Here is a 27,547-nt window from a genome sequence, read left to right as displayed (position 1 = left end):
GGTGCCGAAACTGTCCCGGCGTCGCTCAGGTAACCGGGCCCCGGCTGGCCTGAACCCGGGAATATCCCTGCCGCCCTCTGCCGGGCCCGGGACCGCCCCGCTGCAGGGCCCACCCTGGGCGGGGTCAGCGCCGGGCTGGAGACCAGCCGAGAGGGAGTCGCGGGAGCCGGGGAGCTGGAGGGACAGCGTGCGGATCGCCGCCGGAGCCGGGGAGCCTGGGCGCTGGGGAACCGACGACAGTAAGCGCCCGGGGCGCGTGGCACGCAGCTTCGGGGCCAAACGGCCGAGGCGGGATCCGTGGGCAGAGGGCGCGCGACGGGGCGGTGGGGCCGGATGGCCGCGGGCTGGGGGGCGCAGTCGGGCCGCGCCGTCCCTCCAGGGCTCCGATGCGACTTACAGACAGGCCTTCGCTCCCATTAGTGTCGCCCGCCCCCTTCCCTCCGCACCCGCAGCTGCATCCCCGATGCGGGGACCTCGCGTGCCCGCAGCTGGCACCCAGCCACCCTTCTGGCTTCCAGAGCACGCAGTTTGGAAGAGGCCCAGGCGCCGCCCGGGCAGCGACTTCCGCGGCCTCCGACCCGTTGGGCACGGCCGGCTGCAGGGGCGCGGCACCGCCCCTTGTCCCGCTCTCCCGGAGAATAAGGGTGCGTCTCGGCCCCACAGTGACATGGATGTGCTTGTCCCCGGAGACCTACAGCCTGTCTCAAGTCTTTCAGCTGCAATGTGCTTTCTTGCCATCTCTGCCCTCCGCCCTGGTTTTTCCCTCTCCTCCCCCGTTGCTCTTCCCTTGGGAGGGAAGGCCAGCCGGCTCAGCTCAGCCTAGCGCACCGAGGAGGAAACTTGGCCTTGGGGTTATTACAGTTCACCGTGTAGTGGAAACCGACCGGTGTGAGCAGTCCTAGGAAAAGCACCGCAAATTCCTTCAGCCTCCCTCCTGGCAAGGGCGCACGGACTTCGAAGCTGTGAAACTTGGCTTCTGGCCCCTCGCTTGCCCTGGCTCCTTCTGCAGCTTTGGGGGTGGGTCTGTAGCAATGCTATAATCCTGATGTTGACTTCCTAAAGTTGTGTTTCCCCCGCTTCTGCTTCCCTCCCCTCCACTGTATAAATTTCAGGCTCCCCAAAGCCTGGATCCACCAGGGGCCTGGATGGGCAGACACCCTCTCCCTCTCTGATATCCCTGCCTCTGCCCTGGCAGTTCTGGGACTGCTCTGCACCTGAGGTAGGGGTCAGGGGCAAGGGGACCTATGCCTTTGGCGTCTTAGCTCCCAGTGCAGTGCCTTTGCCCAGATGTGTGAGCTGTTTGGGGAAATTGTTGAGGACATTGGGATTTATGCCTGTTTCTGTGCCGCTGCAGCCTCCTGTGAATTCAGCCTGGTTCAAAGTAAACATTTTCAGGAAACCCCACTGCTCAGAAAGTAATGTCTTTTGATGCCCTGGTTGCTTCCTTCAGGGAGTCAGGGTTTGGGAGATGGCCCCACTGAATCTGATGTAGCAAAAAGCTCTTGGAATGTTCCGTGGTTTTTCTTTCCCAAATTTCCACATCTAGAGGACCCTGTGATGACCTCCTCCTGTTTCCCTTAGGAAGTGTGGGCAGTGCTTAGGGACTGCCTGCCCTCTGCCCTGGGTACAGAGGCTCAGCAGGGAGTTTCCTTCATGGGGTCTGTAGTTTTGTCCGGGAAAAGATGGACAATAAAGAAAATAAATATATAAAATATAAAGTATGTTAGAAGAAGACCTATGCCATGGAGAACAATAAAGCATTGAAGAGGGCCGGGGTGTGTGGGTAAAAGAAGAAGGTCTCACTGAGAGGTGATATTTGAATGATACTGAGGAGTAAGAAAGTGGCAAGCTGCTATCTGGGGTGACAGTGACCCAGGTAGAGGGAAGAGTAAGTGCAAAGGCCCTGTGGCCAGTTGCAGGCTTGTGCCTTGTGTGGCTGAGATGTCTGTGTGTGGGCCAAGCTGCCACCAGTGTCCTCTGGTGTGAGTGACCTACTGGATAAACGGAACTGGCCCAGCCTGAGAACTGGAGGACTTCTGCTGACTCCCCCACAGTTCCCGAAAGGAAAGATGGCTGTGGAAAACAACTGCTCAACAAGGCAGCCAGAATGAACCTGAAAGCCATCTGCTCCCAGCCCATCTACGTGACCCCATCCTCCTCTCAGCTATGCCTTAAGCACCCCAGCAGATTTCTGCAGGAAGTTACTGAATGCCCTTAGGCAGAGGGGCCTTTAGAGAAAGTGCATCTGACCACTGGAGAAAGTGGAGTACCCTCCTCAATCCCCTCCTGTGGTATCCTGGTTCATGTCTGATGTCCTAAATCCAGCACCAACTGGAGCTCACAGGGAGCCCCTGTGTCATTAATGCCCAGTGCCCCTCCCATCCACATAAGAGTCCAGCATGCCTGTGGTTAGTGATTATTCATTCGCCTGGCATCTTTACTTTTCCCTTTCAGCATCCTAGCCAAGCACAAGCTGCCCAGACTCCATGTCTCCATTCTTGAGCTGAAATACTCAAAGACGTGGAACACAGCTGGGCTTACAAAATGTGGGAGGGCTGAATGTGAGCTGGTCACCATGCTGAAGAAATGACCCAGAACATACCCACTGGGAGCTGGAGTGGGCAGGCGTGGGGCAACTAGGCAGGGCCTCTAGGGTCTCATGTGCAAAGCCCACCTCTGGTAGGGCCCAGATCCCATCGTTCCTTTGAGAGGTAGTAGAGTGATGTGGGACGAGAATTGGCGTAGAAGGAAACCATGGCTCATGTCCTAACTCTGCCATTAATGTCACCCTCCCTGGGCCTCATCCAAAAAACAAGAAGGCTGGACTATCCAATCTGTAAGACTACCATGTGCAGCTTTAATATATGATGATTCTGTGCTAAGTCCAAAGGGATCTTCAGGGAAGCAAACATGTAGGCGGGGAGTGGTCAGTGTGGATGGGGCCTGGGTGGGCCTTGCAGCCTGTGCCAGGTCCACTGAGGGCAGCTTAAATGGAGTGAAGGCCCTGGCCCCAGCGTGCTGGGGCAACAAACCCTCAGACAGAGGTTAGGCGCCCAGGACTGAAGCAGAAGGGTCCCCGCCCAGCCCAGCTGGCCTCCTGGGGTCACCTGTGGAGGGGGCTGCCTATGGGCGTTCTTGGCCTCGGCTGGCCGATTTAGGAGCAGAGGCTCAGGGGACTGTGTGGGTAAGATGAGGAGGTTGCAGCAGGGAGAAAGCACCCCAATAGTTGCCCTAAGAGGAAACCAAACCTTTGCCAAGGATCCAGTCACCCCTTTCCTTGAGGAGGGCGGGGTGGTGGGTGCTCTGGGAAGAGCTCCCTCTCACGTTGACCTTTGAACAGCTTGGGTTTGCTCCAGCGGGTCCACTTATCCATGGATTTTTTAAAAATACATTGGAAACATTTTTGGATATTCGCAACAATTTAAAAAAACTAGCAGACAAACCTTATGATTTTCTTAGTAACATTTTCTTTCCTCTAGCTTACTTTAGTGTAATAATACAGTATATAATACATATAACATACAAAATGTGTATTAATCGACTGTTTGAGATATAGGTAAGACTTCCAGTCAACAGTAGGTCACGAGTAGTTAAGCTTTGGGGGAGTCAAAAGTTGTATGTGGATTTTTGACTGTGCAGGGGGTTGGAACTCCCTAACCCCTCCTCCCGTGCCCCCCCCCCACATTGTTCAAGGGTAAACTGTATAACTAGACAGACAGTTGCCCAAACCAAATTCAAATGGCAGCAGCCTCTTTTACCGTCAAGGTTTGTTTACATTCCTGAGGGAGGTCACAGTGCATCCTTTCTCACCCGGAGAGAGGCTATTTTCACTTTCTAAAGACTAGCCTACAGCATTCCTCCAGATGGGCTCAGAGACCTGGGGTGGAGTCTTCATGCGTTCTGGACCCCCCTGTCTGTCTGTTTGCTTTGTTGCCTGGAGGGTGAGCGGGCACTGTTCTCATGAGGAACCAATTTAGTGCACCGTCCAGGTGCAGCAAAGCCCCACCTGTTAGGCCCGCGGAGGCCTAACCAAGTGCTGGCATTAGGAAGAAAAATAATGCTCTTCTCTCTGAGGAGTTCAAAGACTTTTCAGAAGATTCTGTAGCTAACCCACAAAGGGGCACCCGGGTCAGGAACAGGAATTTTTGCTGCCTTTAGTGTTTGGGAGGATTGATAAACAGACTGGCTGAATTCCAATGTCATGGCACTTTACCAGCTGAGTTAACTCAAGCAGACTGCTTAGCCTCTGAGTTTCATTTTGAAATTTCTTCAAAACAGAAAACTTGCCCCTCACTTCTCAGGGTTATTGCTGTACATGTGGTTAAAGAGTTTTCCCACCCCCGTGGCACAGTGCAGGGCTTCTCTGAGCTTCCTAACAGGAGGTTGTGCTGCCCAGACATGTACTGGAAGGGTTCTGAGGGTCCCCGCCGTGGGCCCATCCAGCTGGCGTTAGCCGGGATGTGGCCTGCGCTGTGGGTGTGCCAGGGCTGCAGGAAGCTGACGGCCTCTGTGCCCTGTGACACAGCTGTGCGGCGCCCCTCAGAGAGGCCAGGGCGTGGACCCCCCACACTTGCTCCGATTGTCCCTTAGCAGCTCAGCCTGGGACTTGGCTTTCCCTGTGGAAGGAGCGACCTTTGCTACATTGGGTGGTGGCTTTCCTGTGTACTCCTCTTCTTGTTAGAACTGGAGACACTTGGGCCTTTTGGTTCCAGTGCCCAGCCCCGTGATTAACCCCTGTAGTGACTAGAACACCTCAGGAAAGTGACTCTCTTGCCTGACTCTCTTTCCTGCGTTTCAGTTTTGCTTCCCTCGCAAGTTGTCCCTGCGACGGGGCAGGAGTGGGCAGGCCCAGCCACCAGCTGGGGGAAGGCGGCCTGTGTCTTCTTCCCATAGAGGCAGGGCTGTTCTCAAGGTCACGGTGACACGCTGTCAAGATGGCACATCTTAATTTCAGAATGGCCGCCAGGACCTTTGCTTGAACCCCAGAAGCATTGTTAGGCTTTTGTGACTTTTTATTCTTTTTTGCAACCCAAACCTTGCTGCAAGCAAACTAACCCCACCAAGATACCAACAACCCAGAACATTCCTCAAACTCTGACAATAGTCCTTGGGGCTTCTCTACATAAAGCACATGGCCCTTTTGCTAAGCCCCAGGCAAGAAAGCTGGCTCAGGTTACTCAGCCAGGGCCCAGCTAACAGTGCTATCCTGTTACACACCATTGAGGAAGCTTCCAGATGGGGAGCACATTGCTGAGGAATAGCCGACTTGGGGAGGGGAGAGAGGGCAGAATGTGGTTAATGGAAAGAAAAGCAAATAGGTAGATTATACAGTCCACTTCTATTGTCCCCTGAAATAGGAGACTTCCTCTACTCAGACAGAGAATGCCAGGTATTGACATTCCGTGGAAGGTAATGCTTTTTCCTCATAGGCAGTGAACCGTGTTCCACTTGGATTTTTTTTCCTCTGGTAATTTAAAACCAGTGGAAAACTCAACAGCTTTTATTTTCATGGGCAGAACGTGGGCTGGAATAGGACTTCGCATGAAACTCCCTGCACATGAGCCTGTGAACCCTACCGTGTGGGGAAAGTCTGGCTCCTCCTCGCATTACATAACTTAAAACCAGAAGGTTGTGTAAAAGTTTGCGGTAGGCGCCACGTCAGGGGTATTTACAATCTGTGGAGGTCGCCATCCCTCTCTAAAGCTGCTCAGGGCCAGCCAGCCCAGCCTGGTGGCCCTCTCCTTATCCCAGGCCATTCTTCCCCACACTTTCTGCCTTCCAGCCATACTGGTCTTCAGGTGTTGTATTCCTACCTGGAACCCCTGGTCTTTCCTCTTACAAGGATCATGCCTTAACTTCCCATCTTTGTTTAGGTAGAATTTCCTCAGGGGAGGTGCCTTCAGCTTCAGGCTAGGCCCCTCTCCCCCACGTTTACTGTTCTCGGGATTTAAGAACAAAAAGTAAAGCTCTGTGAAAGCACTTCTGTGTACCCGCACTTTACCCAAGTTAACTCATCAAAGCTTCCCTACTTGGTAAGGGTGGTACTTTATTCTCTCCATCTTGCAGATGGGGAGACTGAGGCATGGGAACAGCAGGCACTGGCCTAAGGTTACGTGGCTGGCAAGTGGCAGGGCCAGGATTCAAAGCAGGCAGTTATGGCCTGCCCAGCAGGCAGGCTGGCTCCGACTCGGTAAATGTTTTCATTAGGCCCGTAGTCACAGACTCTGCTCTTTTATCCACGCAGGCGTATGGAGCGGGGAGTCCCTCCCAAGCAGATGGTGATGTCCCTTCACTCAGGCCCCAGAGCAGGGTTCCCTGCAGAAGGCTGCTTCTCACACTGCGTCTCCTCTACTCCCCTTTCTTTTCGCCTACACACCACATGTTTCCGTTCCCTGGGGTGCTCGCCCTTGCCTATGCTCCCAGGGCTCGGCTCCAGGTCCTGCACGGAGATAAACAAGGCCCTTGTGGGTGCAGAGCGTCCTGCTCTGACAGGCCCGCCTGCATTCCACCTAGCTACCCTCAATCCTCCATTGGGGGCTGGGCTTCAGGGGAAATGGCTGTGGGTGGTGAGGCTGGCAGAGTGCTGGGCAATGGGAGTCAGGGAGCCCCTCCAGGGTTCTCCCCTTCCATGGTGGGCCAGCCTGCCACCCAGAGTGGTCTCTGCTGCAGTGAGCTGGCCTGGGAATTTGGGGGATCACTGTTGGGAAGCCCCTGGGAGCCCCAGGGCTTGGGCGGCTCAACACTGTGCTGGTGGCAGGAACATCCCATTCTGCATTGCCTTGGTAGGCCAGCCCTGAAGTGGAAGGGGAGCCATCTGTTTTTCCCTTTCCACTGGATGTTCCTTTCGCCTTCCCCCAGGGAGAAGCAGCAAGCCTGGGCAGGGCAGGGAGGGGCCCAGGCCCAAGGAAGCACCTGCAGCCCCTAGCCCTCCTTTCTCTCTGGCCCAGCAGTACCATTGTTTCCCTCACTCCCTCTGCCCCCAGTTTCCTGCCCGTGCAGTCTTCTCCCAGAAGGAGAGGAGGTTCTCAGCGCTCATGTGGGTCTGCGTCACGGTCAGGAAACCATCAGCCAACAGGGCAAGGGGAGGAATTCTCACATGTATGACAGAGCTGGGCCTCTGTCCACCTTCTCACCTCTGTTCTTAAAGAACCGTTAGCCACTCAGCGTGCAATGCACTCGGCCCAAGGCCAGGTTCATGATAAGTGCTGAGTTGGAGTTAGCTAGTACCTTTCTATGAGTTTAGGAGCATTTTCTGGTTGTGAAGTTCTCCCCACCACCCCAGCCTGGGTTTGAGGGAGGGGAGTCTTCCGAGGGCAGGCTGGCAGACACTACCCCCCCTCATTGCGTTCAGCAAGATCCCGACTCTGAGTCTCATCTTTTTCGATCCCAAACTCTGATATTTGCAGTGTGCCTGGGATATGGCCTCTCTAGTCTTTGTTTGGGGAGAAATTCCCTATAATACCGCATGCCACCACCTCCACCCTTTTCCTGCATCTTGCGGCCCATCTCTACAAACCAGGCTGAGTAGTCCATATATAATTCCTCAAGGAGAATTCAGCCATCTTTCTATTTAGAAGTTCTAGTAATTTTCTATACTGTCATTCAAACAATGTTTGAATTCATTTGTTCATTCAAGAACTATTTAGTGATCCTCCCAGAACTGCCAGGCACTGAGGACACGGTCAGAGGGGAGCCAAAGCGACACGGTCTCTACCCTCAAGGAGCTTCCTTCCAGTGGGGGAGGCCGATATCAGTCACATGACCACACGGACGAATGTGACCATGACAAGGGCTTAGGAATGAGAGGTGTGCCGTGCTGAAATAGGTCAGGAGAGGCTGCCCAAAGAGGGGACACTTGATCTGAAATCTGAAGGATGAGCAGGAGTCAAGGAGCTGAGAAGGGAGGGAAGCGCGTTGCGTTCATGATGAGACAAAGGACTGAAAGAAGATGGGGTGGGGGGACTGCAGCCCAGCGGAAGGGGAGAGGTGGGCAGGTCAGAGCACACCGGTCTTGAAGGCCATGCTGGTGTTGCTTTGTCCCAAGGGCAGCAGGACGTTATTTAAGGGTTTTTACAGGAGGTGTGACATGGCCAGATATGCATTTCCAAAAGAACATCCTGGCTGCGGAGTGTGTTGGAGGGGGCACAGCAGGTGTGAGTGGACCGGGCAGGGGGCTTTGCTGTGGTCCAGGGAGAACACGGGAAGCTGTTGTGCTGGTGGGGATGGATTTGAGATATATTTTGGAGGTTGAGCTGCCAGAAGTTGTCGATAGATTGGATGTGGGTGGAATGAAGGAGAGAGGGGTTTCGAGGACATGGCGTGGGTTTGGGGGCTTGGCATTTGGAAGGTGGGCAGTGCCAGCTCCAGAGAGAGGAAACTCCAGAAGACAAAGTTTAGGGGAACAAGATCACAAGGCAATTTCAGATCCACTGGAGTTGGTTTGGAGACATGCATGGAACAGTCAAGTTGGCAGGTGGGTGTACAGGTTTGGAGGTCAGAGGAGGTCTCGATTAGAGACACGAGTCTCTCATCTGTACAGAGGTGTAAGCGGGGGACATGCTCACAGAAAAGATGGTTCCATCTGGATACGAGTTCTCTGGCAGCTCCTGTTTCTCTGGCAGCCCAGCCAGCTTTGTTCACCCCGTTTCACCTTGTCACCAGGCCTCTGGCACCCATGCATTTCTGCATTAATCTTTGTCACAGGGGTTTCTTGGCCCCTAGAAAGTCACGCAACAGACATCCTAGCCATAGCTGCTTGAGCGTGTTTTGTGCAGCTCTGGTGTTGTAAGGGCATCTGATTCACTCTCAGAGTGGACTCACAGGATCTGTCACTTAGGGTTTCTCATATTTTAAAAAATGTATGATCATTTTTGTTATGAGTAGCTAGTACAGCCATCTGGTAAAAGATAACTTTTTTTTTTTAAGTGCAAAAGCTAATTCCATGAAAGTTTATTCCCTCCTTGCAGGCAGGCACTGTTGCCAGTGTCTGGGTGTCCCCCGGAAACAGTCTTCAACCTGGATTGTGTGTGTCCTTTGGTGCCCATTAATCATACACGTTTTTCTGCTCCCTGCTTTTTTTTCACTTAATTATATGTCGTAGAGAGCTGTCCCTGTCGTCATAGAGATTTACCTCTTTTTTCTTCACCTTCTGTGTAGTAGTCACAATAGGACTATGTCACAGCTTGTTTCCCCAGTCCCCTATTGATGAACATTCACAGTGTTTTGAATCTTCTGCTTTTACAAAAAGAAAAAAGAAGTGCAGTGAATAGAATTGCCGGGTCCAAGGCCATCTGTATTTTACATTTTTACAGGTATTAGAAAATTGCTTTCCATCCAGTTTTTTATTTAAAGAACTGATCTGAATACTTGGAACCAAATAACACCCTTTTCTGTCCTCAAGAGGGATGGCTCCATCATAGAAAACACCTCTGCGAGAGGCCACCCATTGCATTGTCTGCCCTTTAAGAACCTACCTTTTATGTACCTGGGGCAGCAGGAAAATGTTTATCATAAAATGTTTCAGAGATAGAACATGAATATAGCATTGAAAATTTTGAAGACCGAGCATTTGTTGTTCAGAGTTTGTCCATTGGGGGACTTGATATATTTTCTTTTCCCCCTGACTTTCTCAATTAGTTAGGATTATGTTAGGCTTTATGTAATAGAAAACTCAAAATAACAGTGGCTTAAACAATATAGAAGTTTATTTTTCTGTCATGCAAAGGAAGTTTGGGAGTAAAGAAACCAGGACTTAGGTGGTGGCTCCTTCCGTCTTTCTCTGTCATCACTGACTTGCATCCTTAAGATCACTTCATGGTCCAAAATGGCTACCGTCATGTCCATCATGGTCAGCCATCAGGCCTAAGTCCCAGAAAGCATGACGAGAAAGGGGAAGGGCCTGAACAACGGAATCAGGGCTCTTTTCGGCCTTCCACACACAGGCAGGACCCATGTACTGTTGTACAGGTTGTGTATCAGACAAGCTTAGAGGAGGCCATTACTAACCAAACTACAATAAAATAAAAAGGTTCAGGCTATAATAAAGACTAGAAAAAGAGTTCTTTGGAGCAAAGGAAGAGTTGCCATCTGGGGCACAGATTCAGGTAGCAACCTAAATTGTGCTCCAAAGAAAACAAAGCAAGAGTATGTTTGTAAAGGGCAGAACCGTAAGAGCTGTTTTCCTTTCGGTCCTCCATATAAATGAAGGATGATGGCTAGGTCAGCTGGGATTGGTTAGGCCCATTATATAAATGGAGGATGCTGGTTGTCGAAACGGATTGGTTAGTTCCTTTCAAGGGGAAGAATGAAGATGGTCTGGTGATCATGATGGGAAGCAAGTAAAGTCTCTGTATGTCCCTGTAGCAATCATGGATCCAGGATGTTTGTTGTTCAGCCTTGAGCCGAGTTCAGCAATAGGTCCACAACTTAACAATAGTTCCACGAACTGAGACATAAGACATGCTTAGGCCCCATTTCCTCAATGGCCTCCGACTCCATTTTAAATGGCTCTCTTAGCAATGCTTATTCCATTTTATTTTCTCCCTAATCACCGTTCACATCATGGATTTGTGTTTTTATTTACGACTACTTTCTAGCCGCTGGCAATGAGGTATCTTGTAACAAAAGCAGTATATTAGGTTAATTTTCAGACAGTATTTTGAGGAATGGGTGTTTTTTTCCTCATTCACACAAAGGTACTGGCTCTGCCTCAGATACACTTACAGCTCTTTGTCAGCACCTCATCACTCTGCATACTGAGCTGCAAAAAAGGGCCAAGAAACATAGTGTTTAGCTGGGCTTCTCCAACGAAAATAAAAATGCCATTGCTAAGAAAGGTAAGAACATAGCTGGCAGTCTCCCATGCTACCTCAATCTGGTGGCAGGTTTGCTGGAGCGGCCAGCTCAGTAAGGGCACCTGGGGTGGAATGTTGAGATTTGCGTAATCTGTTACAGAAGCGTCATCCGAATTGCAAACACAGTTTCTAAGTTAAAACTCCTGGGTCCGCTTCATCATGATAAAGTGGTAACTTATGACAGAGATAAAGTAGGGACTCCTTTCACCTAATACAGACATAAATGAAACAGCTGTACGTCCAAGTTCATTAACTGTCACCTTTTACACTGAACATGAGTATATATTCTTGTGGTTCTTCCTCCACACCATGCACTCACTTTCTTTCTTCCATGCCTCTGTGCATGATTCTTTTTCTTCCTGGATGTGTCCCCGTCCCACCATTACCTTCTGCCTGATAAACTCCTATTCGTCCTTAAACACTCAGTGTCCCCTTCTCTGTGGAACCTTTGTGGCAGACTTAACCACTCCGAGTTTCGCACACTTCTCTTCCATCTGTACAGTCACACACCACTTAACGACGGGGATACATTCTATGTAGTGAGTTGTTGGGTAATTTTGTCATCATGTGAGCATCAGAGAGGCGCTTCCACAAACCTGGATGGTATAACCTACTACACACCCAGGTTTCGCAGGGCAGCACTATTGATCCTGGGCTACGAGCCTGTACAGCATGTGACTGTACAAAACAACATGAGATTAAATCAAGCACAAGAGGAAATGATGTCATCAAGAGATGCAGTAAACGAGATGAAACATATGAGACTGTGGCCAGCAGAACAGAAGACTGCTTTACAGCAAACTTTTTTTATAAGTACAAAGACCACACTCTAAAATAATGATAGAAAGTATAGTATAGGAAAGATATCAAGCAGTAACGTGGTCGTTTATTATCATTAGCAGGTATCATGGACTGTACATAATTGTATGTGCTGTACTTTTATGCAACTGGCAGTGCAGGTTTGTGTACACCTGCCTCCCCACAAACACGTGAGTAATGTGCTATGACATTAAGACGGCTACACTGTCACTAGGTGATCGGAACACACACCATTCTGAAGTCTCATCATAAATTAGCTTCACTTGTCTTTGTCCTGTATTTAATGGAATCATGTGACGTCCTGTTTAGTCTGCTTTCTTTGGTTCAGCACTGTGGAAACATCACGTCATCGTGTGTGCCTGTAAATTGTTCTTTCTCATTCTACGGCATTCCATTGTGAGTGTGCCACAGTCTATGGTGGATGGGCATCTAGGTTGTTTCTAGTTTGGGGCTCTTACAAATAGTACTGCTATGAACATTCTAGCTTGTGACTTTGGGTAAACTCGGGACACATTTCAGTTGGATCTAGACCTAGGAGTAACTTGCTGAGTCATGGCGTTTGTATTATGTCCAGTTTTAGTAGATTCTGCAGAATGGTTTTCCAGAGTTATTGTATGGAAGTCTCCAATTACATTTTGATTTATCCTAGCTGCTCTCTAGGGCTAGTACCTCAATTCCAGTTGTGAGGGTACCTTCTACATACCCCCTGTCGCCTTACAGGTAAATGCCTTACTTGAGCCTTCCAGTGGCAGGACTAAGGCCCCCCAGCCAGAGCAGGGACTGAAACCCAGCATCCCAACTTCCGGTGTGTGGCGTCATTGACTGACACTGAGCGCCACTGTGTGTGGAGCGCTGTGCTTGGGGCGATTGGCGGAGACAGAAGAAATAGAAGATGGCGTTCTAGCTGGAGGAGACAGAAGGTGACTTGGAGGGCATAGCAGCATTTCTTCAGCTTCTTGCTGTGGGCTGGTGGAAGCTGTGAGAACAGTGGGAAGACACTCAGGCTCAGGCTAGCCAATAAGCCCAGGTGACCTTGAGCAGCGTCATTTGATCTCCCTAAGCCTCAGCCCACTCTCTTTGTCGTGACGGGCTTGACTGTGACAGCATTAGTTCTGTGGTTTATTGGCCATCTTTTATAAACAAGGCACGGTGGGGATTTTGGGTTGAAAAGGATATAATCCTTGGCTTTGAGAAGTACAGTTTCACCAGACAGAGAAATCTTTCCCAAGTAAGAAAGCATAAGGAATAGAGGTGATCTGGGGAAGGGTACAGAGCTTGGGTTATGGCGCCTGGTGGCCTGCATTTGAATCTTGCCTCCCCCACTTACTGACTTTTGGTCTTGGACAAGTTACTCTTCCTTAGTTTTTCATCTGTACAATGGGAATGTTGTGAACATTAAATGAAACTGCTCAGAGCAGTGACCTAAGAAGGCCTCGCTGACATAGCCTGTTACCCTCAGACAGTGAGCCCATAGGAGTGAGAAGGCACTGGGGTGGGACTTCAGAAGAGGGTATGAATACATGCCACTGTAGAGGTAAGGGAGGGTCATGGGAGAGAGATTTTGTTGGCTCCTGAAGAAGGAAGAGCGGGGGGGAGGGGGTTGTTGTTTTTTTCATCCTCCCCATCCCTGTTCAAGAGCAGGGTTTTAACAGGGAAATGGAGGGTGTCCTAGGATTTGGAGCTCTGTTTTGGGGGGACAGAGAACTGCCTAGTGTAGCTTTAGGCTGCAGAGTGTATGGGGGGGGGTGCCTCATGTGTCTGACTAAGGGTTTAGACTGTAGCTTGCAGGTTGTGAGAAGCAGAGGTTATGGAATTTCTCTGGGTGCCCCTCCTAGGAAAAAAGAGTTGGTAAAATTTGAGAATTGAGCTGCAGAGCCTTTCCCAGGCCTGGCTAGGGGTAGCAGGCTCCCCTGCAGCTGTAGCATTTACTTCAAATTTCTGATGGGATCTTGGATAATATGGATGAAGAGTTGTGGGTCCACCCTTCCCCAGAGGGTCATAACCAGGAGGGCAACTTGGGTACCCAGCCTTCTGCGTGGGACCAACTCACCAGACTGCAGGCAGAGAGAGGCTCTGGGATTCTCTGCTCACCTGGTTATCTTGGCGATGGCATTTTCTCTCTGCCTGTCTTCTATATCCTGTAGAAGAGCCAGGGTGCCTCCCACCTCGGGCCCAAGTGTTCATTCAACAACTGTTGGTGGGCTCCCTGCCTCTGCCAGAAATGGGTTCAGTGCTCGCTGGGATACCTTGGGGAGCAGTGTCTTCTGAAAGTCTACAATCCAGGCTAGAGCAAGGGTTCTCAAAGTGTGTTCCCCGGACGAGCAGCAGCAGCCTCACCTGGAAACTCAGAAATGCTAACTGTCCGGCCCTACCCCAGACTCCATGAATTAGAATCTTAGCTTAACAGGCTCCCCGGGTCAATTTTAACACATCCTAAAAATTGAACCACTAATCTACAGCATGGGTCCTCAACTGAGGTCAATATCCTCCCCAGGGAACATTTGGCAATGTCTGGAGACATGTTTGGTTGTCACAACAAGGGTGGGGGGGTGAGGGGTACTATTGGCATCTAGTGGGTTAAACACCGCACAATGCAGCCCTCACAGCAAAGAATTATCTGGTCTAAAGTGTCGGCAGGGCTGAGGTTGAGAAACCCCACCCTAGATGAGATAGGACAGAGGGCAGAGTACAGTGACTCTTTCCCCCACTTTATTCCAGATGTGTCGCTCCCTGGTCACATGACCTGGGGCAAGTCACCCCTCACCCTGCCTCAGTTTACCCAGCTTTGAAGTGAGGGGTTTGGAGTCAAGGTTGCTGAGTTCCTTTCCAGCTTGGGTGTCCATTGGTTTCACCCAAGCCCCTGGTGGGCCTCCTGGAGGTTGGGTATTTGTAGCCCTTTTCTTCCTCTCAGGTGCCAACTGGCAGAGAGGGCCTTAGGGAGGGGAGCGCTCTGTCACCTGCCTGCTGTCACCCCCCTCCCAAATCCAGGCTGCTGCTACCAGAGTCCAGTTGGCTTTGGGTTTCCGGGTGAACAGCCCTCCCCATTGTGGTTGATGTTTGTTTCCACCGGCCCAACCCCAAGGAACCCACCCTGGGGAGGAAAGAGAGCCACCAGCCGGCTCCACACACTCGCCTGCTTTGTGCCGGGAGCTGGGCTGGCAGAGAGGACCCTCTCTCCTGAGTCTCAAACCACCACTTTTCTCATACTCTAAATAAAGGAGCAGCCCTGTCCAGGGAGCTCCGGAGGCCTGAGGGCGGCTCCCTGGACACCGGCCTGCTGGCCCTGGCACTTCCCGGCCCCTCCAGGCCCCAGGGGGTGAGGGACTCTATTCTCGTTCCAAGCCCTGGAGCATGGGGGCGGAGTTAAACTGAATGCAGGGTGGGAGCCTAAGCTCTGATTGGTCGGACTCCGAGGCCCCGCCTCTCCCCAGGCCCACTGATCCGCCACCTCTTTCTCCATTGAGCCGCTGTTGGCAGGAAGGGGAAGGTCTTGATTATTATTTCATTTTTTGGAAAAGTTGTGCAAGCCAGGGAAGCAACTGGGGCAGACGGCCGCGGGTCCCGTGCAGTCGTGGCTTGCCTGGCTGTGGGGCTCCCAGAGAGCAGGTATGAGTCTTAAGGCTGAAAACACGCGATGGGGAAACAGGATGGGGGGCGGCGGGGGGCGGGGGCGATGTGTGCAACATGCTCAGTGACAGGGAATGAATGCTTTGGCTACAGATTCTAATCCTCATAATTGCGGTGTGATTTTTGCCTTAAATACGTGAAAAGGAAAGTAAATTTCAATGAATTTTAGCTGCTTATTGGGTGGATTTGCATGGTTTGTCACAGCCCTTGAAAACCCATTGGCAGACAGTCAATGCCTGTTACAGCTGGCGAACCTAGAACACCTTACTTCGTGTGCATTTAATACCCTCTATTAAATAAAAAGTGGTTACTAGGTGTCAAATTAACACACTGCGCTAAAGCCTGCTTTGCAATTTGAGATCAGTGACTCTAAAGCACTCTTTAAGCCAAGTAGTAATATTCTTAGTATCTTAGTTAGGATGCAAGAGAAAGGGCTTTAAAATTTCTCCTTGAATCTGTTAACTTTGCCTTGGCCATGCTGGAGTGGGCCACTTAATGCCCCTTGTCCTGGACTGCCTGCATTTAGATGGAATATTGAACCCTGGTCATTTTAACACTCTGGGCCAGCGTGGTTCAGTTTGCTGCATGAAATCTAGGGGAGATAACCACGCTGCATACACAGCAGATCAGCTGAGTTGGCAGGATCACGCAACTGTAAAAACGCATTGGGGAGTGGGGCCCCGCCTGCAGCCTGCCCTGCCTCCCCTACAGGCCTCTAGAATGTCACTGTGTACAGAGCCCCACAGCTCTGCTTCCTTGGCTGCTTCCCAAGGAGGCGATCAAAGGGTGAGGACACAGCACCCATGTCGACAGGTGAAAGCACTGGGACAATTCCGCCCAGAAAGGGAAAGGGGTGCTCTTGGACTCTGTGCCGAAGTCAGGTCAGGAGAGTGGTTTGTAAAAGGAGGTTGAAGAAGATCATTATTTCAGCCTCTTGGACAACGTTGTGCAAAATGTGTCTTATTTGCTTCCACCGCACACACTGATTGCACAAACATTGGTAGCATGCCTTGCTGTGCCAGGCATTATGCTGGGCACTGGCGTCAGGGCAGTGACCAGGACAGGCAACGGTCCTGCCTCCCCAAGCTCCAGATCATCATTGTGCAACCCACATGCCAGGTGAACTTTGCCCGCTGCTCCTGCTGCTGGAGGCAGCTCTGCCCTCTGCTTTCCACCTCCTCCCACAGGGTCCCACATGCCCCACAATCCCTAAGCCTAGTCCCGCCTTCACATACCCCGGAGGCTAGTAGCTGGCCCTTCTCCATCTTCTGCAAGGGTAGGATTTCCTGGCAGGGACAGAGGGTCTCTCTAGAAATGGAAGAAGCCTGTGCAAGTTGTCTCTTCTGAATTCCTTAAACTAGGAGGGATTCATCTCCAGCTGTCCCCTGCCTTGTTTAACTGTAGAAGGGCTGGTTCCATCTGACACGTAGAAGATCAGGCACTGTTGGTGCTTCGGGTTTGAAGGTGAAAGCCATGGCTTGTCTTTGGGCTGGGCATAGGGTACACACTGGCACACCACATGCCATGTCTCCGCCTGGGATAGCGTAGGCCTGCTGTCTGGCACAGCTGAGACTTCCAGTACATGTGCACTGAAAGGGGGGGCCACTTCAGCCGCTTATCTCACAACTGAAAGGGGGAGATAGAAGTTTAATGGTGGAGACACTGGGTATGGTCCCAGGAAGAATGCTGCAGTGGATCCTAAGAAGTGAGCCAGTGACCAGAGAGATAGGGTTGGAAAACTGTCATAGTCATTTAAATGCGGGTGACAAAGGCACTGGTTCAGAGGAGGGGACTGGGCATGGAGGGGCCTGAATCTGAGTGGCATCAGGACTTGGTGATGGGTGGGTGTGAGAGAGGAATCAGAGATGATTCCATGGGCTGGGTCTAGGTGCTGGGAGGTCAGTGGGGTCACAGACAGAAATAGGGCATTAGAGTTCCACTGTGGTACAGGAAGACGGAAGAGCCAACTCCAATGGTTCTCTGTCAGGAAGTTCCATTTCTGGACTGCTGTGAACGAGTGTTTCAAGGAACGGCCCCCAGTGGCCCAGTGCTCAGTTTAGAGGGGCAGCTCTTGGCAGGAGCAAACCTCAGGGCCTTGGCAAGCCCCCCTCCCGGGGTCCTATGGGGAATAGAGAGCACACTAGGGTGGGTTTCCTAGCAGAGTCCTCCCCTGCCTCGGGTTCCCAAGACAGAGTCAGGGGCAGGGCTGGAGGGCTGTGGCTGTGCCAAGACCTCAGCTGAAACACGATGCTTTCTCCAGTTAGGTCCTAGACACGCTGCATCCAGCAGAACCTCTGCAGCTTCTGGCACGGGGAGCGTGTCCATATTCATGCACATTGAACCTTCTGTGATTACCTCCCTGGGCCTGTGTAAGATGAGGAGCTAGAAGGTAACAGAGCTGCCCAGTGTCTTCCCGGTACGGGTTTGCAGGAATCAAGCTCCTCTTTCTTCCCTTCTGAGAAGAAAGACACAGCAGTCAGACAAATGGGATGAAAACAGCGTATATGAAATTTCGTAGGCAAATCGATAGACAGAAAGTAGAATAGTGGTTGCCTAGGGCTGGGGTGGGGTGGGAGGCAATAACGGGGTGATAGCTAAAAGGTACAGGGTTTCTCTTTGTGATGATGAAAATGTTCTGAAATTGTGGTTATGTTTACACAAACCTGCGAACAGACTAAAAATCATTGAGTTATATACTTTAAATGGGTGAATTATATCTCAATAAAGCTGTTAAAAAAAACCAGCTGAGATGTGTGGCCATGTTCGGGCTGTCTAACACTCTCCCCCTCCTCACTCCAAATTAAATTTAACCTTCCAGCACTTCAGTCTCCCCCCTTGCCCCATATACACATCCTGAGGACCAGACCGTCTCAGAGAGAGACAGCAAGGGGCTCGAACCCTGGCTCCGTTCCCACCCTTAGAGAAGTTGCTGCATCTCCCTCGTGGAAGGGAGTCACACAGGTGGGGAGAAGCTTCTGGAGTAGAAGGCCCCTCAGAGAAGCATGAGGCCTCAGGAATGCAGCCCCCACACCCAGGGCTGTGTACGAGCCAACCCTGGTTGAATTTCATAGCTCAGAAGGATTATGGGTGATTTTTTGTCTCTTTTTCTGTTGTTTTTCAATATTTCTATACTATGCTTATATTATTGGGGTGTTTTTTTTAGGTCAAAAGTATATAAAATCAGGGAAGGGTTGGGTGGGAGAGAAGTTGGGGGTATGGCATCTCCGGCCAGAGGCTGGGGTGGTTGGGTGGTCTCTGTGGCTCATGGACTCTCCCCCCTCTGCAGGAGTCATGTGGCTGGAAATTCTTCTCGCCTCAGTGCTGGGCTTCGTCATCTACTGGTTCGTCTCCCGGGACAAGGAGGAAACGTTGCCACTTGAAGATGGGTGGTGGGGACCTGGGGCGAGACCCACAGGTGTGGAAGACGAGAGCGTTCGCCCTTTCAAGGTGGAAACGTCAGATGAGGAGATCAATGTAAGGCCCCTTTTGCCAGGCAGGGCTGGGCAGAGGGGAGGCGAGAAGCCCCTTCTGGGGTTGGGCCTCAGGCTGGGGCTGGGAAGGAAAGGAGGGCATCCCTCTGGGGCGTGTGTTTCAGTCCGCTCTTCTCCCACTGGGCATACAGGTTGCTCCAGAGAGACGTGCCCAGCTTGCCCACTCTGCCCACCGGGTCCCTTCTCCTTCCCTCCTTTCCCCACACAAGGCCCATCACTGCCCCAGTGGGAGGGGAGTGCCTGCTGGACCCAGTTATGTGCATCAAAGGCCACAAAAAGTAACTGCTTTGCCTCCTTTGTGCCCGACCTGAAACCTGGGGAGGGAGCTTGTAGGAGAAAGCAAGCAGGCTTTCATCAGGGCCTTGACAGAGATCCTGAGTGAAGAGCAAGGCCATGGTGACGTAAAATGCTACAGCACAAAGCTGCTGCAAGGGCCAGCATTGGTTAAGCACCTACTGTGTGTCAGGCATCCGTGGTCCCATTCAGCCCCTGCAGTAATCCTATAGGGTAAGGACTAGTGTTCCCATCATACAGATGTAGAAACTGAAACTCAGAGAGGTGAAGCGATTTATCCAAGGTGACAGAGATAATAAGCAGAAGGATTTGGAGTCAGATCTGTTGAACTCCAAAGCCTGTGCCCCTGCTCCACACAGGACTAGAGTCAGGAAGAATGTGACCAGTGTGGGCTGATCTGAAAGCCAGGCTTAAGCAGGGCCAGAAGGCTGGGTGGGAACTGGGGTGTCCCCACGCATTCTTGCTTTCCTTTTGTGGGTATTAGAGCACCTGCTGTGTGCTCACACTCTGCTGGCTGCCTGGAAGGAGAGGTTATTCCCTCTCATAGCTCATAGTCCAGAAATGTGCAGAGAAAAGATTAATGGGACAAATACTGTAAGAAGTGCTGAGAAAAAGATATGAGAAGTCTGCGAAAGAGGGGATGAAATGGCAGAAACTGGGCTGCACCCAAGAGAAAGCAGGCTGCGACTCCCTTGGTAGGACTTGATAAAGCCTCATTATTTAGGGCAGAGGCTGAGCCCTGAGGATAACTCCTTTAGTGGGTTATTAGGCTCAGAGCCTAAGAGCTCCGAAATCTGTTTGGGGGTGACTCAAGTGCTTGGGGGAACACTCTGGGAAGGGTAACACTTGAGAGGCTCCATGAGCTGGCTTGAACTTCCCCCAGCTGGGGCTGGTCTCTTGGCCTGATATACACCCATTAGACCTGTGCTTCTGCTGGCCTGTAATTTTTATCCCACTGAGTTCTCATTTGGTGCTATATGTCAGAGTCAGAAAGCCGTGCCCCATAGGACAAATCCATCCTGCCACCTGTTTTTGTATAGCCCCCACGCTAAGAATAGTTTTGACATCTTCAAATGGTGGCAAAAATCAAAATAAGATTAATATTTCGTGATGTGAAAATCATAGCATTCACATTCAGTGTCCGTAAATAAAGTTTTATTGGAACACAGCCACACCCGTTGGTCCACGTACTACCCATGGCTTCCACACGACAAGGACAGCATGGAGTAATTGCAGCTCAAAAAGCCTAAAATATTTACTTTCTGGCCCTTTACAAAAAAAGTTTGATGGACCTTGGGTAAGTTAAATATCTGTATGGTTCATATATTTAAAAGTGAAAGATGAGAAATAAACCTGAAGTCAAAAGTGAAGAATGGATGCTTTGGGAATAGCCACCGTTGTGGGAACAAAGTTTCTTCTGGGACAACCCAGAGCACAAGTCTATAGACCAGTGGCCTCCTCACCCTCTCAGATGACATGTTGGAAGATTGCTTTGCCTCTGCTGTAGTGCAGTGTCTTGTGGCTACAGGGTTTGCTCGGTCTTCCGGAAACAAACTTTCTCTGTGCTCTGTCCCATCTACCCCTCTCTCCTTGGGGTCCTGCATTTTGCTCCAGGACTTACACCGGAGAATCGAGAAGGTTCGTTTAACCTCACCTTTGGAGGATAGCCGCTTCCACTATGGTTTCAACTCCAACTATCTGAAGAAAATCCTCTCCTACTGGCGGAATGAATTTAACTGGAAGAAGCAAGTAGAGGTTCTCAACAGATACCCTCACTTCAAGACTAAGATTGAAGGTATGTTTCCAAAACAACAGCTGGAGGGGGATAGATGTCATGGGAACAGCTTCCTTAGACACAAGATGTGACTTACACAAAGTTGGGGAGACCCAGAATCCAATTATTGGTCATTGAGATGTATTTATAAGGTATAAACTCAGCAAGATGCCAAAATAATGTGAAATCCCAACAAATACAATAGGTTGAGCCCAGGTTCACATGCTGTGTGCCCAGACCCCACAATGCTGAGCTGGCTCCCTCCCTTCCCTGGGCCCAGCAAGCCTTCCGCATACCTCTTCCTGGCTCCGCAGCCTGGGGTTGGTCCAAGAAGACCTCCCTTTTCACTCGCTATTTGCTGCTGTCCTCCTCCCTCATGTTGGGACCTTTACAGAGTCCTCCCTGCCCTTGCACTGACCCATGTTGAGCTCAAAGCTCAACCTCTGATCCCTACCCCAGTGTTCTGTCCTCGTCGCTCGGCCTCCCTGTTCTGTGGTGAGCTTCTGGCTCTCGCCACTATCCTGGGCCTCCCACTGCAGAGTGGTCTCTACAGAGGCCTCCAGAGATGCCCAGCCCAGCCCCTCAGATAGGAGGAGAGAACTGCCCGAATCACAGGGAGGGCCAGAACCTCGCTCTCTAGATGCCCAGCCTGTCCCGGCTCAGGCCCTAGCTGGGACACCCCCCGCCCCCAAGGCCCTCCCCTCACAATCCACCAGGCCCAGCGCAGCCTCTGAGCCCAAGTTGGCTCCTAATCCAGCAGCCTGGGCATAGAGCATCTTGCTGGCACCCCCACCTTTAGGGGAACCGAGAGAACATTTCCTCCTCACAGGGCAAATTATGAAGTATGGGCTTTTAACATTTGTCTTAATTTTAAAAATTCAAATATTTAAAATTCAAAGGCTGCACAGTGAAAAGGAGTCTCCATCTCAGGCCTTCTCCCAAATCCCAGTTCCCTCCCCAGGGATAGGTTCTGCTTCTCTTATGTCGGCTTCCAGAGAGAGCCCGCGCACACACAAGCATGTATGTATATATGGGTGTGTTTTTTTTCCTAATTTTAAACCCAAATGACAATGTGATAGAATTTGAATGAAAATGAATCTCACATCCTGCAATGTGTTCCAAAGGAGGTAAGATTACCTACTAAAATAAACTTTAAAATAAGAGTAGATTTAGCAACCTGAAAGGACACCCAGGATATATTGTTAAGTGAAAAAAATAAGGTTCCAAGATAGAGTGGATGTAGGGTTCTATTTTTGTTAAAAGCAAGTTATGTTCTCTAAGTGTTTAAAAAGAAGTCTGAACTGTCACAGCCAAGAGGAGCCTAAGGAGACATGAGAACTAAACATAACACGGTGTCCTGGAACAGAAAAAAGGACATTAGTTAAAAACGAAGGAAATCTGAGCAACATTCCACTGTATGTATATACTGATACCATTCAGCCTTAAAAAAGAAGGCAATCCTGCAGTGCTCAGTAAAATAAACCAGTCACAGAAATACTGTGTGTTTCCACTTATGTGAAGTGTCTAAAGTTGTCAAGCTCATAGACGCAGAGAGTGAAATGGTGGTTGCCAGGAGCTGGGAGGTGGAGGAAAGAGGGACTTGCTAATTAATAGGTATAAAGTTTCGTTTATGCAAAATGAATAACTTCGAGAGATCTGCTATGCGACATGGTACCTATGGGTAACAGTACTGAAATATTTGTGAAGAGGGTCAGTCTCATGTTAAATGTTCTTACTACCATAAAATTTTAAAAATAACAACAACAAGAAAACCCTAAGGAAATCTGAATAAAGTATGGACTTCAGTTACTCATGTATCAGTACTGGTTCATTCATTATAACAAATGTACTATACTAATGTAAGATGTTGATGGAAGAAGAAACTGGGTTTGGGTATATGGGAACCTCCTGTGCTATCTTCCCTATTTTTCTACAAATCTAAAATAGTTCCAAAGTAAAAAATTTATTTGAAAAAAAGCTTGGATGCACCACACAATATTCTCTTCAGATAGTGGGATTACATGTGATTTTCCCCCCTTTTGATTTATCTGTGTTTGCTGTTTTCTGCAGGAAACATGTATTATTAGTATAATGAATTAACCACAGACCAGAAAGAACAGTGGCTAAACTGCTGTCAACTCCAGCCCTGCTGGTCGAGGGTTGCAGGTGTGACAGCAATCCTGGCCTTATTTGCTGTGACCTCCCAGGCGCTATCTGGGCCCCTCACCTGGGAAAGAGGGCTTTTAGAGGGATGCCGGAGAGGCCTGGAAACTGCTCACCTGCCCCTGGCTAGGATGGCATTCCGAGTGCCCAATATTCTACTCTGCCTAAACAAAAATTCTCCACTTCAAAAAAAATTATGCATCTACTATGTCCATTGCAGAAAAAATAGAAATTACATATAACACGAAAAAACAAAAACAAAAGCACTTGAAATTCTGTTCAGTCATTTTTTTACATTTTTATAGTTTATCCTTCTAGACTTTAAAATTCATATATACACAGTATAAAGCTATGCATACATGTGGCTGTTTACAAAAGTTGGATCACACTTGGATATGACTTAGAATTTTTCTTTTCCCATGGAGCGATACATACTGGACTGTTTTCCAAATCAAATAAACACACATCTGTCCCCCCAGGGCTGGATATCCACTTCATCCATGTGAAGCCTCCTCAGCTGCCCGCTGGCCGCACCCCAAAGCCATTGCTGATGGTGCACGGCTGGCCGGGCTCCTTCTTTGAATTTTATAACATCATCCCATTCCTGACTGACCCCAAGAACCACGGCCTGAGCGACGAGCACATTTTTGAAGTCATCTGCCCTTCGATTCCCGGCTACGGCTACTCAGAGGCATCATCCAAGAAGGGTATGGGGGCTTCTGGAGGCCGTGTCACCGCCCCCGCCTCGCCTGATGGGAGCCATGTTTTCCCACCAGGCTCTCCGTCTGGGAGGGTGAGGCAGGGAGTCACCTGGGACAACTTCCTTCAGAACCTGAGGATGCTGGGGAAGGGACCAGAAGCTGGAAGGAAGAAAAGCAAGCGAGGGGGGCATTTTTATTATGCAAAGGGCCCATGAATCTTCTCAAGATCTGAGGAGTGCAGTGGATCAGGGCCTGGGCAGAGCAACGGTCACTGTTCAGGGCTGGCTCAGGGGCCTGGACTCTTGTGTTGTCAGGAGCTCCCCATCTGGGCCCTGGACTATTCCAGGCCAGCAAGGCTGACCAAGCCCCACACGCTGTGTGGCCCCACAGAAGCCCACCCGGGTTGGCCTGAGCCCATCACGTGCCTGGCTGTCCACTCACTCCCTCTCCACCAAAGCTGGCACAAGGCACCCCACCTTTGGGCCCCAGGACTCCTTCTCTCCTAGCCTGGGGCAAGGGGGGGCAGTAGGAATTTCACAGGACACCGGGAGGACCCAACGAGTGACCTCTCCATGACTTCTCTTTCTCCCTCATAACCAGGCTTGAATTCAGTGGTCACTGCCAGGATCTTTTATAAGCTGATGCTGCGGCTGGGCTTCCAGGAATTCTATGTTCAAGGTGGGGACTGGGGGTCCCTGATATGCACCAACATGGCCCAGCTGGTGCCCAGGTGAGGGTCACTGTCTGGTGCGTGTGTGCCCAGTGTCTATGAAGTGGACGTCTGTGCAGGGCGGCAGGGTTATTCACCCCACACCCTGCCAGGACACAGTGTATGAGCTTTGGAGTGCCCTCTTGGTAGGGGCCACCTAGGCTTGTGACCCCAGGGGAGAGGAGGGAGTGTCCCCTGTCATTCAGCTCTGTCCTTGACATGGATCCTCACTCCATTCCGTGTCACACAGGGTTGGTGACTCTGGGCCAAGTGCCCAGGTACAGAGGCCCAGGTAGAGAGGGCCAGCTAGAGGAGGGGAAGGTCAGAAAATAGACCTTTCTGATGGACCGAGCCCTGGGAGAGACCTGACTGGAACTTTCTAGAAACAGTTTTCTCTCCAACCTGCTCCTTCACCTCATGTGGCCACCCAGAGAGGCACATACGGAAGAGGGCTAGACCTGGTGGCCTCTTCCTCCTCCTCCTCCTCCCTGCCCCTCTTTCCTGACACCAGCCCAGCCTCACCTGCCCTTCTCTGTCCTCAGCCACGTGAAAGGCCTGCACGTGAACATGGCTTTGATTCTAAGAAATTTCTACCCCCTGACCCTTTTCCTGGGACGGCATTTCCGGGGGCTTTTTGGCTACACCGAGCGGGATATGGAGCTGCTATACCCCTTGAAGGAGAAAATGTTCTACAGCATAATGAGGGAGAGCGGCTACATGCACATCCAGTCCACCAAGCCCGACACTGTGGGTGAGTGCTCAGGAGGGCCCTGGCTCGTGGCCTGCTCCACCAGGGCCAAGGGGAGGCGGTTTCCATCCCTTCCATTTCAAATGCACCCCAAGCACCAGGGCAGCGCTGTGCCCCACCGTAGGCTCCCTGCCCGCGGTGCTGCTCTGGGGGGCCTGCACTACACCTCAGTCCTGACAGCCAGCTCCCTGGTGCCAGGCCTGAGCTGCTCCCTGAGTCGCTCCCTTGCTTCTTCCCACACCAGGCTGTGCCCTGAATGACTCCCCTGTGGGACTGGCTGCCTATATTCTAGAGAAGTTTTCCACTTGGACCAATTCAGAGTTCCGAGACCTGGAGGATGGAGGCCTGGAGAGGTGAGACCCCATGTAACCCTGCTGTGAGCCCCCCATCCCAGCAGCACCCCCCATCACCCTCCGCTCCCTCTTCCCCTGGGTGGGGTGGTCAGCAAGTTCCATCTATTGTTGGATTACCCACAAATCCCCTCTGACCAGCGTAGACCCGATGTCTAGATAAGGAACCTTGAGGCGCAGAGAGGTCTAAGCTTTGCTCCAAGCCTCACAGTGGGCTGGATAAGATTAGGATGTAGGGTTCGAGACTGTATATGCTCTGTTTGCTAAATAGCCTCCTTCTGGGGTCAGTGAGCACCTCTTTATTACAAAGAAGCAGGAGCAGCCCAGGGCCTCTCCCTCCTGGAGCCTGGAGAGCCTGGCATCATGGCCGTATGACTGCGTGGTTTGTGGGAAGCCCATCCCCAAGGTGGCTGCAGAAAGATGGGGGAGCTTTAAAGGCTACAGCCTCTACAGTACACGACTCCCAGGTCCCTAGCCTGACTCAGCTTCCATCGAGGTCAGCCCCGACCCACCTTCGCATACATAGTCAGCACTCTGCATTGCCTATTATCATGGTAGCTGGTGACCCTGGGCTGAGCCCGCCCTGCCTGTGGCACGGGGACAAAAGCTCCAACCTTGCAGTGAGGTCCGAGGAAGGAAGCCAGATGTGCATGGGGCCTGGCAAATGCTTGCAGCTGGGAAGCGGCAGCTCTTGTTTGTCCACAACTGCACCTGGCACTGAGCGTGGCCTTCGGTTCTGCTTTCCCAGGAAGTTCTCTCTGGATGACCTGCTGACCAATATCATGATCTACTGGACAACAGGCACCATCACCTCCTCCCAGCGCTTCTACAAGGAGAACATGGGAGGGGGCTTTATGGCCGAAAAGCACTATCGGTGAGCCGCTTTAGCCCAGAGCCAGCCTCTGAGGAGGGGTCTCTGAGGCAGGACGCAGGGGGACCCTGGTCTTGAACTCAAGGGAGGGCATCTGAGGACAGAAAAGTATAGCCTTGCCTGCTGGGTGTGTAGGATGAGAACACAACTCAAAGAAGGTCGGGGGCGTTCGGAGAAATCCCTCTGCCTTTAGAATTAGTTCCCGGAGAGAACCCGGACCTCCCCCAGGTCCAGGATGCTGGCCTGGTGTGGCATTGATGGTTCTGGGACTTTCCCTGGCACCCTTGGCTAATCTTATATGAAGACGCTCAGGGGGGCAGCAAAAGGCAAGGGGACAAAGGCAGGGAGTTAGAGGCTGTCCCATCACACTCGCCAGCCTGGGCAGCCCTTCCAGAAAAGAGGGCCCTCGGTGGGTTGGAACTGAGGGGGATGGTTAAAAGCTTAGGTCCATCCTTTTCTTTATGGCTTCCCGTGGGTGGGCCAGCTGACCCTTCCCCGCCTGCTCCTAAACCCTTTGCTGTGGGGAACAGGCTGCCAGGTGGCAGCCTACCCCATCAGTGGGATCTCTGTCCTCTTCCAGGATGAAAGTCCACGTGCCCACAGGCTTTGCTGCCTTCCCTTGTGAGTTACTACACGCCCCAGAAAAGTGGGTGAAGTTCAAGTACCCGAAACTTATCTCCTACTCCTACATGGCCCGTGGGGGCCACTTTGCTGCCTTTGAGGAGCCGGAGCTGCTCGCCCGGGACATCTGCAAGTTCGTGGGGCTGCTAGAGCGGCAGTGATGGGACCAGTTGTCATCTCAGAGGCAGCCCCTGGCCCTTTGTGGCAGGCTCCCTTGCTGAAACCTGCCCTTTTACCGGGAAGTCCCAGGTCTCCCACTGCCGGCTTCCCCAGGGAGTAGGACTGGCAGGGAGGCTGCCTCCATCATCTCTTGGTGAAGAGCCCCTTTTCTGAGGAATGGGTTTGCTTCTGTCCCCTGCCCATCCCAGGACCCCCACGCTCATCTCCATGCCCACTCCCCCACACGTGTTAAACAACATGGCTTTGATGATAAATGATTTTACTTCTAAGAGTGGCTGGAACTAAGTGACCTGTGCCTGCCCCCATCCCACGTGGGGTTCCCCTTCTAGCAGAGCTGGCAGATCTG

General features: G+C 51.3%; 1 protein-coding gene across 3 annotated transcripts; it reads left to right on the top strand.

The window, feature by feature from the left end:
- On the top strand, positions 1–27,470 carry EPHX1 (epoxide hydrolase 1). Of its 3 annotated transcripts, XM_019730916.2 has the most exons (10): positions 15,127–15,278; positions 17,560–17,688; positions 18,586–18,773; positions 20,699–20,879; positions 23,501–23,728; positions 24,323–24,452; positions 24,974–25,182; positions 25,424–25,532; positions 26,278–26,403; positions 26,981–27,470. In XM_019730916.2, the coding sequence occupies exons 3-10, from the start codon at positions 18,591–18,593 to the stop codon at positions 27,180–27,182; spliced, it is 1,368 nt and encodes a 455-aa protein (XP_019586475.2). In that variant the 5' UTR covers positions 15,127–15,278; positions 17,560–17,688; positions 18,586–18,590; the 3' UTR covers positions 27,183–27,470. The 3 variants fall into 3 exon arrangements, with proteins under 3 accessions (XP_019586473.2, XP_019586474.2, XP_019586475.2); XM_019730914.2 differs by lacking the exons at positions 15,127–15,278; positions 17,560–17,688 and adding an exon at positions 1–239; XM_019730915.2 differs by lacking the exon at positions 17,560–17,688 and having other exon boundaries at positions 15,122–15,278.
- Positions 27,471–27,547: the final 77 nt, after the last annotated feature.

The sequence above is a fragment of the Rhinolophus sinicus genome, linkage group LG12 (assembly GCF_036562045.2).
Source record: "Rhinolophus sinicus isolate RSC01 linkage group LG12, ASM3656204v1, whole genome shotgun sequence".
Lineage (NCBI taxonomy): Eukaryota > Metazoa > Chordata > Mammalia > Chiroptera > Rhinolophidae > Rhinolophus > Rhinolophus sinicus.
The sequence above is the reverse complement of the archived record's forward strand: the minus strand, read 5'-3'. Positions and strand labels throughout refer to the sequence as shown.

What these genes read in the sequence shown, in the direction of transcription:
- EPHX1 (XM_019730914.2), top strand. Translation starts at nt 18,591, where the DNA reads ATGTGGCTGGAAATTCTTCTCGCCTCAGTGCTGGGCTTCGTCATCTAC. An exon ending in CGTCAGATGAGGAGATCAAT is followed by an intron (nt 18,774 to 20,698) that starts GTAAGGCCCCTT and finishes ATTTTGCTCCAG; the next exon opens with GACTTACACCGGAGAATCGA. An exon ending in GAGGATGGAGGCCTGGAGAG is followed by an intron (nt 25,533 to 26,277) that starts GTGAGACCCCAT and finishes CTGCTTTCCCAG; the next exon opens with GAAGTTCTCTCTGGATGACC.